The sequence below is a fragment of the Mytilus edulis genome, chromosome 5 (assembly GCF_963676685.1).
Source record: "Mytilus edulis chromosome 5, xbMytEdul2.2, whole genome shotgun sequence".
NCBI lineage: Eukaryota > Metazoa > Mollusca > Bivalvia > Mytilida > Mytilidae > Mytilus > Mytilus edulis.
In genome coordinates this window covers 69,889,163-69,906,927 of record NC_092348.1, presented here as the reverse complement: position 1 = coordinate 69,906,927, position 17,765 = coordinate 69,889,163, and the positions used below count along the sequence as shown (strand labels likewise).

General features: G+C 31.4%; 1 protein-coding gene across 1 annotated transcript in view; it reads right to left on the bottom strand.

The window, feature by feature from the left end:
• Positions 1-17,765, bottom strand: part of LOC139525219 (nephrin-like) — a 304,410-nt gene that overhangs the window by 19,718 nt on the left and 266,927 nt on the right. The window contains exons 15-16 of the mRNA XM_071320410.1: positions 6,302-6,320; positions 315-394 (exon numbers count right to left, since the gene is read on the bottom strand). Of these exons, the coding sequence (XP_071176511.1) occupies positions 315-394; positions 6,302-6,320 (99 nt within the window). The remainder of the gene's footprint in view (positions 1-314; positions 395-6,301; positions 6,321-17,765) is intronic.

Here is a 17,765-nt window from a genome sequence, read left to right as displayed (position 1 = left end):
GGTTACTAGTGATAACTTCCACGATGATAGTGTGACCGAAAATAATATATAGCCAAATTTTAATTACACCAGTAGCATTTCCGTGCCGCATGTGAAACAGGAGCTGCTTAGCCTTGCAGAGTACCTGATTATTGCTTTTGGTATATTTCGTGTTGCTTAGTCTTTCTTCTTTTTTTTTAAGATAGATGCTGTTTGTACTTGTCCGTCTTTGTCGTTGTGTTCCGCTTTTTTTTAATTATGTTATCCGTTATTGGTTTTGAATGTCACGTCACCTTTGTATCTTTCGACTATTTCATATTATAAAGCTTACTTACCAAATTTATTTTCCACTTCTTCGTATTCATCTCCATTTTGAATATTCTGGAAGCCGGGGTTTACATACAATTTATCATTTCTTTAAAAAAGAGGTAAAAATTGATGTAAAAAATAAGTTTCAATCATCGATTTACTTTGAGTATTCAAAATATTGTCTTGAGTATAGCAATATGTCAACACATAAGTTATATAGAAAGTGTCTAGTATTTTACAATATTTATGCTATTTTAAAGTTTAGTGATAAATTGGAAGAAAATGTAAATACTAGTAGTAATTTTTACATGTGGTGTATCTTTGATCGTCTTTCATTGACACTAGAACACACCCGTGATATCACGGGTCCGTGACTGAATTAAAGTATATAACTATGCGCAAGCCTTATTTTAGTATTAGTATTGTCATCTGATAAAGTCATGCCGATTATAAGATACACAGTTGTTCTCTGCTTTCAAGTCTTTCTGTTTGAACCCGTCGAACTGAAACAATAATATTAATTATTTGGAAAACAAAAGGTCCTGAATTGGAGTATTTTTTAATCAACAGCATTGTCCTATATAAGTTATAAATAAAGTTGAATTCTTTGCTTCGCTGTTTTACGTCATGCCCACTAACAAATTGAAAACTGTACCTATACGCCTTATTTTTAGTCCAGACTTTTAGTATTCGTATTGTTATCTTAGAAAGTCTTACTGATTAAAATCCTGCAATAGGTAACAATTTGACAATTTAGTAGTGTCAACCCTGTGGTTATGACCCGTGTATATAGCATATTAATCCTGAATACAACGTTTGGTGGTGCGCCTGGCAGATGCGGAACGTACAGATAAGGTAATAGGTAACAGGTGAATATACTATTGGTATCGGTAGCGGACTCGACCCGGAACTTCTTAATTATTGGCAATATTAATTACATGGAAAACAAAAGGGCCTGGAGTGGTGTAATTTTTAATCTACACCTTTGTACTATATTAGTTATATATAAAGTTTAATTCTGTGATTCGTCGTTTTTATGTGATGACGGCTGACAAATTGGACCTCGTAATTTTAGTATTATAGATACTGTACTCCGTTGGGCAAAATTTCAAACACTTAAAATGTATGTCATACGGACAGTAAAAAGATCTTTTTGTTTTAATTTTGATCCTCTTTTAAGCAAATATAACAAAATTGCCGGGTTTAATGAGAATGGTGCATCTCTTTGATATGAATAAATTTGGTACATTATAAAATAATGATTTGGAAAGTAAGGCAAATATAGGGCGCCTGACAATGATGATAGATTATTATAACCAGCAGCCCAGAAAAGGAAATAAAAATCAACAAAGATCATCTTAAGATCATATAAAGATTAACACTTCCCCTGCTGTTTTAAATGTAGTCAATTTTTGTTAATTATGTTTATCCATTTTGACATATTTAGCGTTATCATTGTGACATTCAATTTTAATGTACGTCTATTTGAACTTGTGTGTAATGTTCAAGCAGCGTTTCCGTGTGATATAATAAATTCTAATATGATGACATATAATCACAGTATATTTACATTTATCACAGACGCATAGATACACACAATTGGCTATTCCGCGTTACGCCCTTCAAATTCATACATCAATTTTTTGACAATAGAGCCAAGCTTTAAATACAATACGGTTATCTTCAGTTCCATTTTAAGCTGACTTTCAATTTATTTTTACATGTGTTTGATGCCGTAAATACATCATTTATATCTTGTTATTATCATTAATATTTTTATAATATATTTGATATGAAAATAAAACAATGTGGTATGATTGTCAATGTATAAACAAAAACTCTTCATCAGCGACCACACAACGTATATATTAAGCCGCTATGTGTCATCCTATGACCTGTGACAAGAGCAAAACACAGATCGTAAAATAAGGTATAAAAGGCACAGAAGTAAAACGTTTAAAATAATTTAAATATAACAATAAAGGCCCAATGTATGTACAAAACATAAACGGCAACAAACTAACAGGCCCCTGATTTTGAACAATTACATTATCCCTAAACTGGTACAGTGTAGTAACGTAACAGCACATCATAATACAAACTTTTAAAATCAGTTGAAAACGGGCTCACTTAAGGGCATCCGATACAGTTTCTCGATATAATGTCATTTTTATAATTTTGAAATATGTTGTAGGCCTTGGCGAGTTATAAAATAAAACACAAAATAAAACATAGGTCACCGTGCTTGTTTTCGAGAAAAATTGAGGCTGAAAATTGGGGATTTGTGCAATTTTGTAAAAAAAATTAGGCAATGTTATAAAATTTTTGGAGCAGATATTCTTCGTCGTAAATTATTAAGATCGGGTTCAATCTGAAGCTGTGATAAGTGGCAACAAGGAAAAAAATAAATCACTATACGAATAACTATAAAATTATTCAAGTTTTGCTTGACATTGCGGACCAGATGCTCAAAGTTGTATTTTTCTAAACCTAAAAAAATGGAAAAAAAACTGTTTCTGAAAATGTCATTTTTATCATTTTTCTGCATAAACTGCATTTTGCCATGCTTTCTCTAAATCTCAAATAAAAAATATAGGTCACCGTGCTGGATTCCATGATAATCACGATTTATCCTTAAAAATTGCGTCACCCCTTTGTAACCCCGACGTTAGCGCTAAAGTGCTCGACGTCGCTGGCAGACAATTTCGACGTTATTGCTTCAAATTACCGGTGTCTTATAGCCATTCTTCCCCCATGCCAAATTTTCCGGGCATTTTAGTTAAATTTTAGACGGTTTTCGTGTAAAACGAAAGTGGCCGCATTCGTGTTCATCCTTAATATTGAAATGTAAGTTGTATTTTATGATAATACATAACATATATAAAGGTTGAGGATAAACACGGATGCGGCCACTTTCATTTTTACCAAAAACCATCTGAAAAGTGACATTTTCCGGCATATTAGGTAGATTTTTCATATTTGAGCTTAAATCGGATCGTTTTTAATGACTAAATCTGTTAAAATCTTTCACATAAACTAATTAATTCAAATAAAATAGACACTTAATTGTTTAAAAAGTGGTCAAAATCTTTCGTCAGATGAACCTGAAATTTGAGGCCAAAATCGGTCCTTACCGGACCTACTCCTTTGAATGGACAACAAATTTGTATACAACTAAATATAATTCTAACACTGTTCGGTTTAATTTCCAGACATGCATATACATATATTGAAATCTATATCATGGGGGGAAAGATTGGCATGGGGGAAAAGTTACTATATGTATACGTATTGTCAACTTTCCGCAGGGGAAGAATGACAATGATCCAAAATCTCCCCGGGAGAAACATTGGCTCATGCCAGTCTTTCCCCCGGGGGAAAAACTGGCATGGGGGAAGAATGGCTATATAACACCGGCGACATTTTTCAGATGTATAAATATTACTTGTAAAGTACTATCTATAAATTGGTAACATTGTTCTCGGAAGTAAAATCATGTGAATAACAAATACCTCTCTGTGTTTTTGGTCTAAGTGAGAAACTTCTCAAGAAAATTTATTACAGATTGTTGATAATTTTTACGGCTTTCAAAAATTTAAGACTCGGCAATTTAGAACGAACATGACATACAGGTACATTTACTGTACACACTCGTATATTATTTCATACTGTATGATGACCTCTAGATGTTGTTCTTTGTTTTGTTTTGTTTGGTTGGCTGCTGTTTCATTACACATACTCCTTAATATCCTTTAATTCAAGTTTTTATCACTGAGAAAATCCGTTTTTGTTGATACGAATTTTAAAAAATTTAGCGTCGTTTGGACAGTAATCAAATTTGCCGTTACTTATCTCGTTTGAGTTGTTTTACCTTGTCATTTCGGGACCTTTTATAGCTGACTATGCGGTATGGGCTTTGCTCATTGTTGAAGACCTATAGTTGTTAATTTCTGTGTCATGTTTGTCTCTTGATGAGAGTTGTCTAATTGGCAATTATACCACATCTTCTGTTTGATGTGGTCAGAAAATAGAAGCAAAATCTTACAAAGGAGAATCTTCAATTTGCTAATGGATGCTTTTGTCCAGACAGAGAAACTATAATTTTGAAATTTTTGATTTGGCAAAAAAATGACTGAATTTATAGCGAGAGGACTGGGTATATTACGATTAGTTGCAATTAAAATCATTCTCTCATAGCGTAATTTTATTGGTAAATAACTATATATTTTTTTCACCACAGCGCGTTCATAAAATACTGCATGTCCATTCCCCTGTCTGTCCTTCCGGACTTCTGGTTAATTAGATTTTTCAAATGTACAATTCTTGCCAACTTTCTATAAAACTGATATCGTATGGACACGTTCGAAAATCAGTGCATATCAACTATTCTTTAAAAGAGTTATGCCATTTTGAAATATTAATTATATTGAAAATTGCATTGTATTTTCTGTCATTCCGTCATTTCTCTAATATATCTATAAAAAAATGAAGAAAAAATAAACAGCTGCGCTTCGAGCGCATGATACGCCCTTCGTCTCATGAAAAAAAAACCAACATAATATATGTTTTTAAAATAACACGGGGGTTGCACGGAAGTCATGCTAGGTATATCCTGACTCATTCATTATTCTTGCTCAATAACAAGTTTATATATCACAACATGTTTTATATGATCCCCAAATTGAAGCTCAATAAAAATTCAAGAACTCAAAAATGAATTAAAGAATCATCGCGAAAAAGTATACAGATCTTAAGAATAATTTAACTAAAAAGTATGTGAAGTTCTATGCAATTATTATAGATAGTTTCTGAGATACGGCGCGACATGTGAACCCCCAGCCCCTTTTTGTCATTAACTCAATAACTCTAAAATCAAATTCTGAATCATTCTCAAAAGTATATACAAGTTCATCAGAATTATATAACTAATATAACTGCGTAAAGTTTAGAGCAATAGTCATAAAACGTTTTCTAGATGCAGCGCGAACTGTAAAAAAAACTGTTCTAGTTACAAAGTCCTGTAACTTATAAAGTTCACCAAAAATGATACAGACCGTTTGACCATCATGACTGAAAAAACAACCATGTTCAGTTTAATGATAATATGGTGTACCATATTTACGACGGACAGACGGACGCAGGCATTTCTATACCATTTTACGTCCCGTAAAAAAATTTACGGGTGCATAAACATATTGTTTGCTATTGCCTTTTGTTAGATAAACTACGTGCAACATGAAGGAAATAGAAACTTTGTTCTTTTATAAAAGTTGTATCATATTGTTTGTATTAGCGGCATACCATTATTTTTTGTTTACATAAATAAATTAAAAAAAAATTTCAGAAAGGAAATTGACTTCTTCGTGTACATTCATTTTCGATATTACTTTTTAAATATCATTGGTTTTCTGTGCTGTAAAAAGAAAACGGATCCGGACCAAATCGTGGATGATGCATGATAATAAAATTTTGATTGACATGCATGATATTAGTAACACCAAAAGGGTCAGTCGTCTTGAGATTGCTCACTATACGATATTTGTTGAAGATCTTAAAGAAACAGTAATGTGTTTTATTTCTTATTATGTTATTAGACTGTTATCCTGGTATAATCAAATGCACTGACTAATATAAATGGCGTATTAATTAGCATGCGGGAGAAACAGAAATTGGAGCATGGAAATTCCACATTACATTTCGTATTACGGAAAATGACACGCATTACGTCCCGCAAAAAGTGACGTTTTGCGGGAATTCAAACGCTTAATGTCGCGCCAAGAGTTAACTCCCTTGAAACTGTATCGGATGCCCTTAACAGAGAACAAAGAACAAAAACAAGTAAATTTAATTTTTTATAATTTTTTTTATTATAATTTTTTTTTGTTCAGACTACAAAAAAAAACCACTAACGCTGGACTATTTACCTTCCCACATATAAAAGTATGTTCAATACGGTTGCAATGCTATCTTTACTACTAGTTTTTTATAATTGAATAGAAAATAGTCAACTTACTTTTCTTTTTTATCTTTCACTGCAAGTATAAATACTTAACCGTGTGAGATTATCCATATCTAATAATACTTAAGACATGAAAACACATTAGATGAAGAACACGTTGAAATAATGAGATTAAAATGATTATGAATTTTAGCTTTTGGATGCCCCGGGTATACGTTACAAAGACAATGCTTCTGTAACGTCTTATATTGGCATGTTATAGACATGAGTGTTTACTGAAATTGGTTGGACAATAGTCATTTACTACGGTACCTCATTTTGATTAAATAAATATCAGTAATTTTTACTTAAAGCAATAATTTCAACTTTTTACGGTCTTACAGGATTGATTCTTGATTTACGTTTGCATGGTAAATTGACAAAATAAAAAAATTGCTTCAAGTTCACAAGCCATGTTTAACTTCGGTATTCCCAGTATATAAAAGTATTAGTTGTCTCATATATTAATCTATTATTTACTTTTCATGGAATTAAAATCAAGGTACCAGTTGTATAGTTTATCAAAATAAAGGTATATTCAATACAAGAAATATAGAACATGACAACCGTGTTGTTTACTTTAATCTCTTTCCAATTAAATATTATGCGGTGTCAGCCATAACAAATCGTCGTTTATTATGATGGTTAACCGATTTTAGCTTTGCTTAACAGTTTACCTTGATTCCTTTTGATGAATAGTATCACTATAAAAGAGGCGCATACAATCACGAAAGTGACAACAACACCTACTACAGCACCAGTAACTGCACTTGATGTCGTAGATACTGTAACAAAAATAAAAAAACTGTAATAAATATATGAATATTAAATTTTAGTAGCACTGACTACATTACTGGTAGTGATCGATGCAAACCTTAAAATAACATAACAGATCCTTTCGAATTTACTGCCATGTATAACTGCCATGTTAAATATATAATTGTATATGCAACATTTATGTCTTGATTTTGTCAAAACTTTAATATTTTTCGCATTTGTAATCATACTACGTCGTTTGATTTTAAGTAGATCAAATCTGATAATTGAAGATTTTAACTGGCTTGTGTTCTGCAAACAAAACTATTTGACATAATAAAATAATATTGATTCATTGTTTCAATAATTTTTCAGTGACTCCAGATTATCATTTTCTCCGATGCTTCAAGTAAAGTACTTGCAATGTATGCATTAATATATAAATTAATGTATTTCCTTTGTTTTTTTTCAAGTATGTTTATTTTAATGAAGTAACTTTAAATTCAGTCATAAGTCAAACGCAAAGATGTATGCCGTCAATCGCCAAAGAAACTATGAGCATGATGACATATGAAAATGTTACGTGTGGAACATATTTAGATTGAAAACACAGAAATATAATGAATTAATATAGCAAAACGTAGACATGCTATGAAATATATCCGATGCTATTTACATGTACATATATTAATAAACGCTTGCCTTTTAAAGTACATTATATTTACAACATTTGTGTGTCAGATGAAACAGTATGTACTACAGCTGCAAAGTTACAATTAGTTTTCAAGTTAAATGGACGAAATTAAAGGGTATATTCCAATGATGCACGTCACACTTTCACCTCTGTGTCATTCAGATAGAAACCGAAAATGTACAGAAAAAAAAACAGATAGATATCGTCATAATTTTGCATCTGCCTCTGGTCTACTGGTTTGTACGAGATTTACATAGTAATCAATGTCTATTGTTCAATAAAATATGCTTTTCTTGAGTAAGGAAGTCAACATTTATGAAATGTTCAGACTTTGGAAGCTTGTAAGGTTTATCTCAAGTTTAAGGATTACAGAATCTAATATAATATGAAAAAGGTGTGGACAGCATGAAAATAAATAAGGGAAAATAGATTCATAGGAACATTTTAAAAAATATACCTTTTGTACCTGAACTTTTAGTAAAGACAATAAGCACATCTGTGAAATCACTTCTTTTCATTGCTGTATTCACAGCATACATTTTCAGTTCGTAGGCTCTCCCTTCCTTTAAGTTTGTTACTTCATATGTTTTACGTCTCTTTTGATCATTTATATCTTCCTCCCCAGCTGATACTATAATCCATTCCAATGATCCTTGGACCTTGTATTGTATGTAAAATAATTGTTTATAACCTCCACTAAAACCTGGATCCCATTGGACTGTTAAACTTGTAAATGCTGAATCTCTTTAACTAAAATTTCCTGGTGTTTCTGGTATACCTAATGATTATGTGTTAAAATGTTTTAAACATGCAAATATAAACCAAAATGACAAAACAAAACAACATTTATTCTGTAAACCAAAACTCTAATTGTTCGATTATAATGAAGAATCAATCTAAACCATGCTTGTCAATTAAATTTATAAATTATTATTTGAAATTGGATTATAGCCTATGTTGACTTCTCCAACTGTTCATGAAAATCAATTCAAAGCAGATACTGTTATATTTATGATCATAATATAAACAAATCTGTTCTGAATCTGAATAAATTCCCTTTTCTTCAATGTGAGAAACAACGATAACTTGGTAGTGTAGTATATTGTCGCTCTTGACTCTTGTTTTTGTTAGTTTCTTTTTTGCTCACTAATATCAAAGATATATTTTTTTGCAACTAAAAAAATATGAGGGTCGAATTGTTTTAACGAAATAAACACTAACATTTGATAAAAACTGTTGATTATTGTTAAAAAGACACACAGACGTTAATATATGATATTGAATTATATCCTGTTTTATAATGATATAAAGGTACACTTTCGAGCGTAGCCTTAGCTGACGAAAGAATAATATAAATCCGTTTAACTATATAGCATAAGTATCGTCTTGTTATATAAGATAACAACACGGTTGACTAAGGAATAAAAGCACATGTACAGAATTTGAAGGATAGATAAAGCAATATTTTGATTTGGATTCATTCTATAAGTGCAATTTTTCAATATACTCAATGCGATTAAAATTCGCTTTGTGTTACAGTTATTTAATAATGATCAACATATTTGTCTAAAACATAACAAGAAACAAAAAAGATAATATTTAATGGTCTATAAATTATTCCTGCAATTTTTTACGCTGTTGGCTGATATACCCTTGAATGGGAATTTGGTGGTTTCAGGAAACTGATCTTAACTTGTAGGAACCAAAATTTCACATATATTTTGAAAGCCTTTTTTCTCAAACAATCGAGGATCCGTTATAACGAGTAACACAATTCCAGACAGTCTTAACTACATAATTAAGTTGCATAACGTACAATCCGTTTAATCACAACAAACGTTTTGAACTTTTTGCCAATATTAATAAGATATGAATGCGAATGAAATTTTAGTTTTCTGCTTATTTTCAAAATTTTTTTTTTAATAGACTTCTATACAATGTCACATTGTTGTCAATCTTCAAGTAAATTTATATTTGTTGAAAGATATATGCATACAATTAATGACCAAAAAGTCGGATTGTTCATTCCTTTAGAAGCCTATAAAATAATAACGCGTTTTTGCACAAATTGGGCGACTAGTTGAATTATTAATAATGTTAAGTTACATTGTAGTCATCTATATCGAATTTGTATCTTCCTATCAACTACACTGCGATTTATTTCATCTTTTCTGTTGGTTTTTTTTTCATGGGTTGTTTTTTTGTGTTTTTTTAGGGAAATTGTCGTCATATATTGCACATATACTAAGATGAAGTGTATTTGTTAACTGCAAATTTTCATAAGAAGTTTCTCAAACAATGCGTTGGTGTAATTTTATCAATATTTTTTAATAATGTATAGATAACTTAAACTTTTAAAATTCGTTTTTTGTTATCTGCTGTGAATACAAAATATAAATCAGCACACATCATATTGTCTCAAATATACCACATACTACGTATAAATGGTTAACAACCTTTTCTTGTATGTTCGATGTGTCCTTGCTTTTGAACGCTAAATAATTAACTGACATAATTTTGGACGATCTCACGTCATAAAAAATCTCTCTTTTCATTTAGGGTACTCCGAACTTATTTACCCAGTGTAGTTCTTTAACTTTATGTCCAATTCATTTATATTTAAGAAGGCATGCGTAATAAAACACGCCCACTTAGAAATTAAGAGTTCAAATAGGTTAAGATACAACAACAACACTACATTCATTCTCAATTTCAAAGATTAAACCCTCTTAGTGCGTAGCTAAATTTCAAAACATTGTCCAGAAACGGGACAATTTCAGTAAAAAATACCAAAAATATTAAATTGTTACTTAGTCTTGAATAACAGCATGTTAACTTAAATAATTGAGGAATTACTGGGATATAAAGTCAAGATGTTAATTTTTTTCAAAAAATAACGTCATTTACATGTCATTGCATAACGTCATAAGGTTAGAACGTCACGTCTTCAGCAAGTTTGGCGCTATTCAATTAAATAACGTCAAGCACTTTGTAATGCTAAACAGAAAAAGTTTTTTTTTCACCGAAGTGTAATACAACCACAAAAAACTAACGAGAACTATTTGAACCCTATACAATTGGTCTTTCTTATGTCATTAATTTAAGTTTGAGACATAAAACTGTATCTTTATTTGGTCAACAGAAATAAAACATACATATTTCCAATTTTTTAATTCTGTTCAAAAACAGTTCACCTCACAAATCATTACAAATCGTATATATATATATATATATGTAGTTGTACAGCGACGTACACAGTGGTAATGAATTTGATAAGTTAATTTACTCTTCGTGCACGTCTTGACGTTGCTTTTGTTTGTGGAAGTCCTTGAAACATTTTCCTAGACAGAGACCTTCTCTGTACTGTTGGCACCAAGTTCTAACCTTCCGGTTGTGACAGGAAACACAATCCCTTCTCTTTCTTCCCAGAATTTCAAAGAGGTAATGTTCTGACGTTGCTCTACTAGTCATACCTTCTCCATTCGTACCCAAAACTCTACGCTGAATTGTATGGTCCCCAACTAAGCCAGTCACAATTTCCTGTTGAAACTGAAGATGGGTCAACTTTCTACCCAAGAGGAATGATCTCTTGTGGCAAATGTATGCATTCACTGTAAGCAGGAATAGTATAAAATATATATAGTAACATAAATAGTTGTTTTGAATTCTTTGGAAATATTTTACATAATTATGTTTTAACTGTGAAAAAACCCGGCCAAAGATCGTTTCAGCGATTACGTCATTGTGTTGCTGTCGTACAGTGACATTTGGACTTTATGAGCCAGAACAACATTGTACTTTTGTACATGACATGTATCTCAGTTGTCAATTATTTTACATTATAAAACGCGCCTTAAAACTTGTTTAACCGATCAACATTCTTCCTGTGCCTGTCCCAAACCAGTGCCGGTAGTTCAGTGGTTGTCATTGGTTCATGTTTTTCATATTTGTTTTTAGTAAACTGTTTTTTTATAAATTATGCCGATATTTTTCTCAATTGAATTGTTTCATATTTTCATGTCGAGGTCTTTTATAACCGATTTTGCGGTACGTTTTTTTTCTTATAGTTGAAGGAATTACGATTGTTTATAATTGCTTAGTTCATCCACTTCATTTAAACTTTTGTGGTTAGTTGTTTCTCAGGTAATCATACCATATCTCCTTATTTGTATATTATACAGTTACGTGTACGTTATATTTTTGACATCCTGAACTCAGCTAATTTAGGGACGACATCAAAAGATCGATGTAGGATAAAAAAAAACAAACTTAAATCAAATAGTTTGGGGGTGGGGGTTAAAATTCTGCAAGTTTTGTATATCTAAAATAGATTTTTACAAATATCCCTATTCGTAAATCAATTTTTCCCAAATTATGTTAAGAGAGGGGGATTGGAGGTCAGTGAAAAAACTATGTGAATTAAGTTTTGTATCCTACATTGAACTTTTGATGTCGTCCCTTAGATACTACTTTAATATGATAAAAATAACGAATATAATAGCATATGCACGTTGAATTGTTTGCTAATCAGACGGACGTTGATATTCTTTATATCATTTGAATCAATTTATATACGTTTGAACAATAAATAATTTTATTATTGTATTATAAATCACTTTAATACTAACCACAAGCAGTCAATAAAAGATTAACAAGAATCTTTTTCCATAGTTTCACAGAACGTATGTCTGGATCATACACTGATATAAGTTGATCTCCTTAATCTACTCCTCCCATGTTTTCATTGTAAGTATGGACAACTCCCGGAGCGACCTTTTCCTTTCCCTTAGAATTTGATGCAGTTTCCAACCTTGCAATAAAAATAACTATCAAATCAGATTTATAATAGAATATAACTCTAATTTCATATTATAGATTTTCCTATATTTGCTACAGCAGAAAATTATCATCCATCACAATTTTTATCTATTGTTATCATCGCCAATTATCATAATTGTTGTTGTGGTGTTGTTGTTGTTGTTTACTTTTATTTTTATAACTATTACTGTTATCATTAATATTGTTCTTATTAAAATTATTATTACTATTTTCGGAACACTCTATACATCGAATTACAAAATTATTTAAACTTCATTATTCTGAAAATATGAAGGTTCTTAGACATCTTATCTATATACAGCTTAAATGAAAATAACAAACCTGCAATGATCAGATGATGTAAGAAATCGCACCTGTCGACGATCAGACCAATGAATTGCCAGTATATTTCCCTGCTTCTAAGCATTAACCGTTCCTTTAGGGGTTTTTAATGTTTTAAAACTTTTACCATTATCCAGCAAGTCATGTGTTAGTTTAGGACTGGTAATGAGACTGTCTGTTGTTACACGATGAAACTTATTATAATGTGGCTCCACTAACTCTGTAACAACTGAATAGCCAACTCCATTATGGTATGGCTGCTGACGGTTACGTCTCCCAAAGTACAACTGTACGTGCTCAGTATAACCTTATCAGATTCACTTAGAACTCATACCTTGGCTCCCCACTGATGGGACTTTTTCTTTGAAATGTACTGGACGATATTATGTCTACCTTTAAATCCGACTATTCTTTCATCTACACAAATGTCTCTTCCTAACCTGAGGGAGAAAAGATTTCTAATGAAAATCACTTTATTTTTCATCGATTTTTTTTTCTTTTTTTTAAATATGTTGTCGCGGTCTAATTAATTAAAATCTTTATAAAACAACAAAGAATTAGAAAAGAGGATAGTATTTTAATATACATGATACACACGTATTTGACAAAAATAAATTTATTGACCGAATCAACCTTAATTCTATGGCAAATTTGTCATTTAGAAAAAGAGGGACGAAAGATATCAAAAGGACAGTCAAACTCATAAATCTTAACCAAAGTGACAACGCCATGGCTAAAAATGAAAAAGACAAACAAAAAACAGCACACATGACACAACATACAAAACTAAAGAATAAACAACACGAACCCCCCAAAAAACTAGGGGTGATCTCAGGTGCTCCGGAAGGGTAAGCAGATCCTGCTCCACATGTGGCATCCGTCGTGTTGCTTATTCGATAACAAAAAAATAAAATACACATCGGATAAAACTATCCTTCTTGTATTCTTACAATTTAACGTTTCTGCATGGAAAAACGTCAACATGTATGTTGGTAACACGGGGTAATTAATGTCAATTAGTAATCAATTTACTTGTATAGCTACTGTTTTTTTTTTATTTGTTCGTGTAGTAATTTAACCAATCTATTTACTTGTTTGTTTATGTAAATCTTTACAATTGACTTTTGTCCGAGTTTGTATGTAATATTAGCCACTGGAAATTTATAACTTGTAACATACTTTTTCATTGGATGACAATGAAATCATATTATAGAAAACATTAATGCTGTACCTGTAATTCTTCCTAAATGCCGTGTTGCATACATCGATAGCTGGTCTCACTTTATGCATTAGATCATACTGTGGATGATCCCTTGGCAGTGCTGTCTGGTTATTATTTATGTGTAGATTAGACAAAATGGCTAAAAATCGGTCCTTTGTCATCACGGAACGGAAAGAAGGCGTTCGTCTCAACCACAGCTTGTCTTCTGTTTCCCAATACGAAGCTAATGTTGGCTTCTGTATTATTCCCATTAGCAGCAGGAGTCCCAGAAAAGCTTTCATCTCTTCATTACTGACTGGACGCCACATATGGAGCCTTGATCGTGGTTTCAAATTTCCCACTGCTTTCCGATCTTCTGCGTATCTGTTGGTTTCTTTTACTAGAAGGTCCACCACATTGTTGTCTACATTTTCCGGGTCCGTCACCATTGATAGGAACAATTCATGAGGCTTATCATCCGGCCGAAAATCAACTGGTCCCAGACGATTTCCCCGAAATTCCTGCATTTCTGGCATGTAAAACTCTCCAGTGTCAAATACGGGGAACCATGGACCAGGATTCAACGTTTCATTTTCTAAATCTGATGCTATATCCATATCTATTTCTGATATTTCTGAATCGTATTCTATAGATTCAAAATCGCTCATTGCTGTTTTTGTTAGCTCTATTTTACCGTCAAAATGGTCAACTCGAACGCTATGTCTTATGACGTCATATAAGTTATGACGTAATCATGACGTTTTACGAAAAAGAAGAGTAAACAAAAACAAATATTTTATAATTCTAATATTTTTAATCTATACAATAAAAGAGGGAAGGGTTATATAGCTTAACGCATGCTATGAAAAACGGCCGTGTTTTAATACACAAAGGACATATATGTCCTTCCCGCAGTAAGCCAGGGGAGGACACATATGTCCTTCCCGCAGTAAGAGGGTTAACGCACACTGATTAGTCATATGTAGTAAAATATATCGAACGGTATTAGATAGAGAAGGTATTTAAACATGAAAATGTGGATTGCAATGGGAATTTGTAGTTATAATACACACTATTATGTTTTTTTTTTATAATGGTCCACCAATCGGGGCATGTTTTTTTTATATACTGAATATATTGTCTCTCTTCTAGTAACTTTAAATATAGGCTTTAGTAAAACGAGGTTTTCCACAAAATCTCATCTTTTACGATATTCGTTTTTTATAAGCGACAATTTTACAAGATTTTACATTTTTGAAGAAGACTTTTCTTGGTCGAAATCAAATACTTCTATAACATGTAAGGTAAGAGATCCCACATACAAAAAATAATTTGCGTTTTCAAATCAAAACGATTAATTTAGTTTTATCTGAAATGAAAGTTTCTCATATTTGCTGAACATTTAGCTAAACATCACATCCAACTAAAAAAGAAAAAAAAAACTGATTTTGTTTCGGATTTTCAATATTGCTTATTCTAAAATAAAATTATTTAGATCATTCAGTCAGAGAAATGGGAAGTATTTAATATCAGTAATGTTTTTTTTTAATTATTAAAACGTTTAACATGTTAAACAAGAAAATCTGCAACGACATTCCATTTTGAGTAACATTTTGTTTGTTAAACGTAATTTTCAGATTTTACTGACTTATTTTTCTTTTCCATTATTTTGTATTTCTGTAGGTTATTTTTAAAAACGTAATTTTTAGATGTTATACATGTATATCCCATATCCCGCTGAATGAATACTTTGGGCATTTAGATAGTTGTGTGTACAATAGTCTCTTTAAACTCATTTGAATAATATATATTGACATACTTGATGTTTATCTAAAATAAATCATATATCTTAATAGTTATATGAATGGGTGTCACATGTATCAGATCAAGCTTTACTTTCGGAAGGGAAGTAGAACTGAGAGAAATTTTGTCAAGCGAATAATTGTATAATATCCTAAATGGAAGCTGTGATAAACAAAAAATAGATTTGAGAAAATAGCGAGAGATATATATGAACTATTATAGACAACATTGAATTTGTATTTGTTTTCTGTTCTGAACTAACTGTCAAACTTAAGAAAAATAGAGAATTTTACAATCACACATTATCTTCTTATTTTGCTACTTACTGGCAGATTCCAATACAATAGTAAACTTTACATCTGAAAATTCATTTCTAAGTGTTACAGTATAATTAACAAAGTCCTCTACTTTCAAATCATGTATTGTTAGCGATACGTTATAACCATCTAGTTGTACTTCCTTCTCATGAATCAAATCCTTAACAGTAGTAGGAGAACTGGATGATAGATATTTTGCTAAATTTTGTGTTGTTATTAGTTTTCCGTCGCGAGTCCATACAAAACTGGTAAATTTTGGAACACTATACACATTGACATATATATCTACTGCTTCAGCAATTTCACCGAACTGTTTGACTCTGTCAATGGTGTCTGACGTAAACACTGGCTGACCTGAAATTATAAATTCCTTAATTGAAGTTTTGTCAATAAAAAAAAGCACAATAAAATATAGTTTCTTTACTGTAATTCTTTATAAAGATGAGCATTTTGACAAACTGAATCTAAAATTTAATAGTTTGATATAGACATGACATTTTGGCCACGAGCATCACTGAAGAGACATGTATTGTCGAAATGCGCATCTGGTCCAGGAAAATTGGTACCGTTAATGTTATTCTAAAGATAATATTTTTATATAATGAAGATATTGACAAACTGGTGATCATATTAGCAGAGCTTGCAAAATTGGCACATCCTCAATGATGCAACGACAAAATGCTTTGGTTGTTCATTTGGTTTTGCATGAACTAATAACATATCCTGAGTTTCTTATTTCAGTTTGACAGAAGGCATTTGAGTTGAAGCTTAGAAGGAGAATTCGAATTTTTAAAAAGTAAAATCACAAAAATCCTGAACTCATTCTGAAAATTCAAAAAGGAAAGTCCCTAATCAAATGGCTAAATCAAATTAGAAAACACATCAAACTAATGGACAACAACTGTCATATTCCTGACTTGGTACATGCATTTTCAAATGTAGAAAATGGTAGATTGAACCTGGTTTTAGATAATTCTGATTTAATGGTTATAATGTCATCTATTAAGCCAAGTCAACACATTAAATCTATTAAAATATGTGTTGACTTTAGTTAAATGTAAACAAAATATGTAGGAACTCATTTAGTATATACAATTATAAATGGTCTTATTAGCACAGTATTTCTAATTAAGCTCTGAGGCCATTGAGTTTTGTTCTAAACATAAAACTGTAATTGTGCGAAGAATTATTTAAGCAGTTGTGATTAATTTGCATGATTCAATGGTTTGAGTACAATATGATCAACTACTCATGATGGCAAACAATCCTACAAAGTTTGAAAGTTTTTCTGTTAAATGCAAGAAGATACAGAAGTTGCAATCACAAGGTGTCTTGGTACAATGAAGTCATACCTTTCATAAAAACTGTGACGTCATGCACTTTAGAAAATATGATGACAAATAATCCATCCAAGCCTAAAAGTTTTATAAAAATTGGATATGAACAAGTGAATACTATCAAATCAGCTTGATATATTCTTATAAATAAATAACTCAGATTACCGTTCACAGTAACTAATCCATATCCTGTCTGTTCAAGCTTATTTAA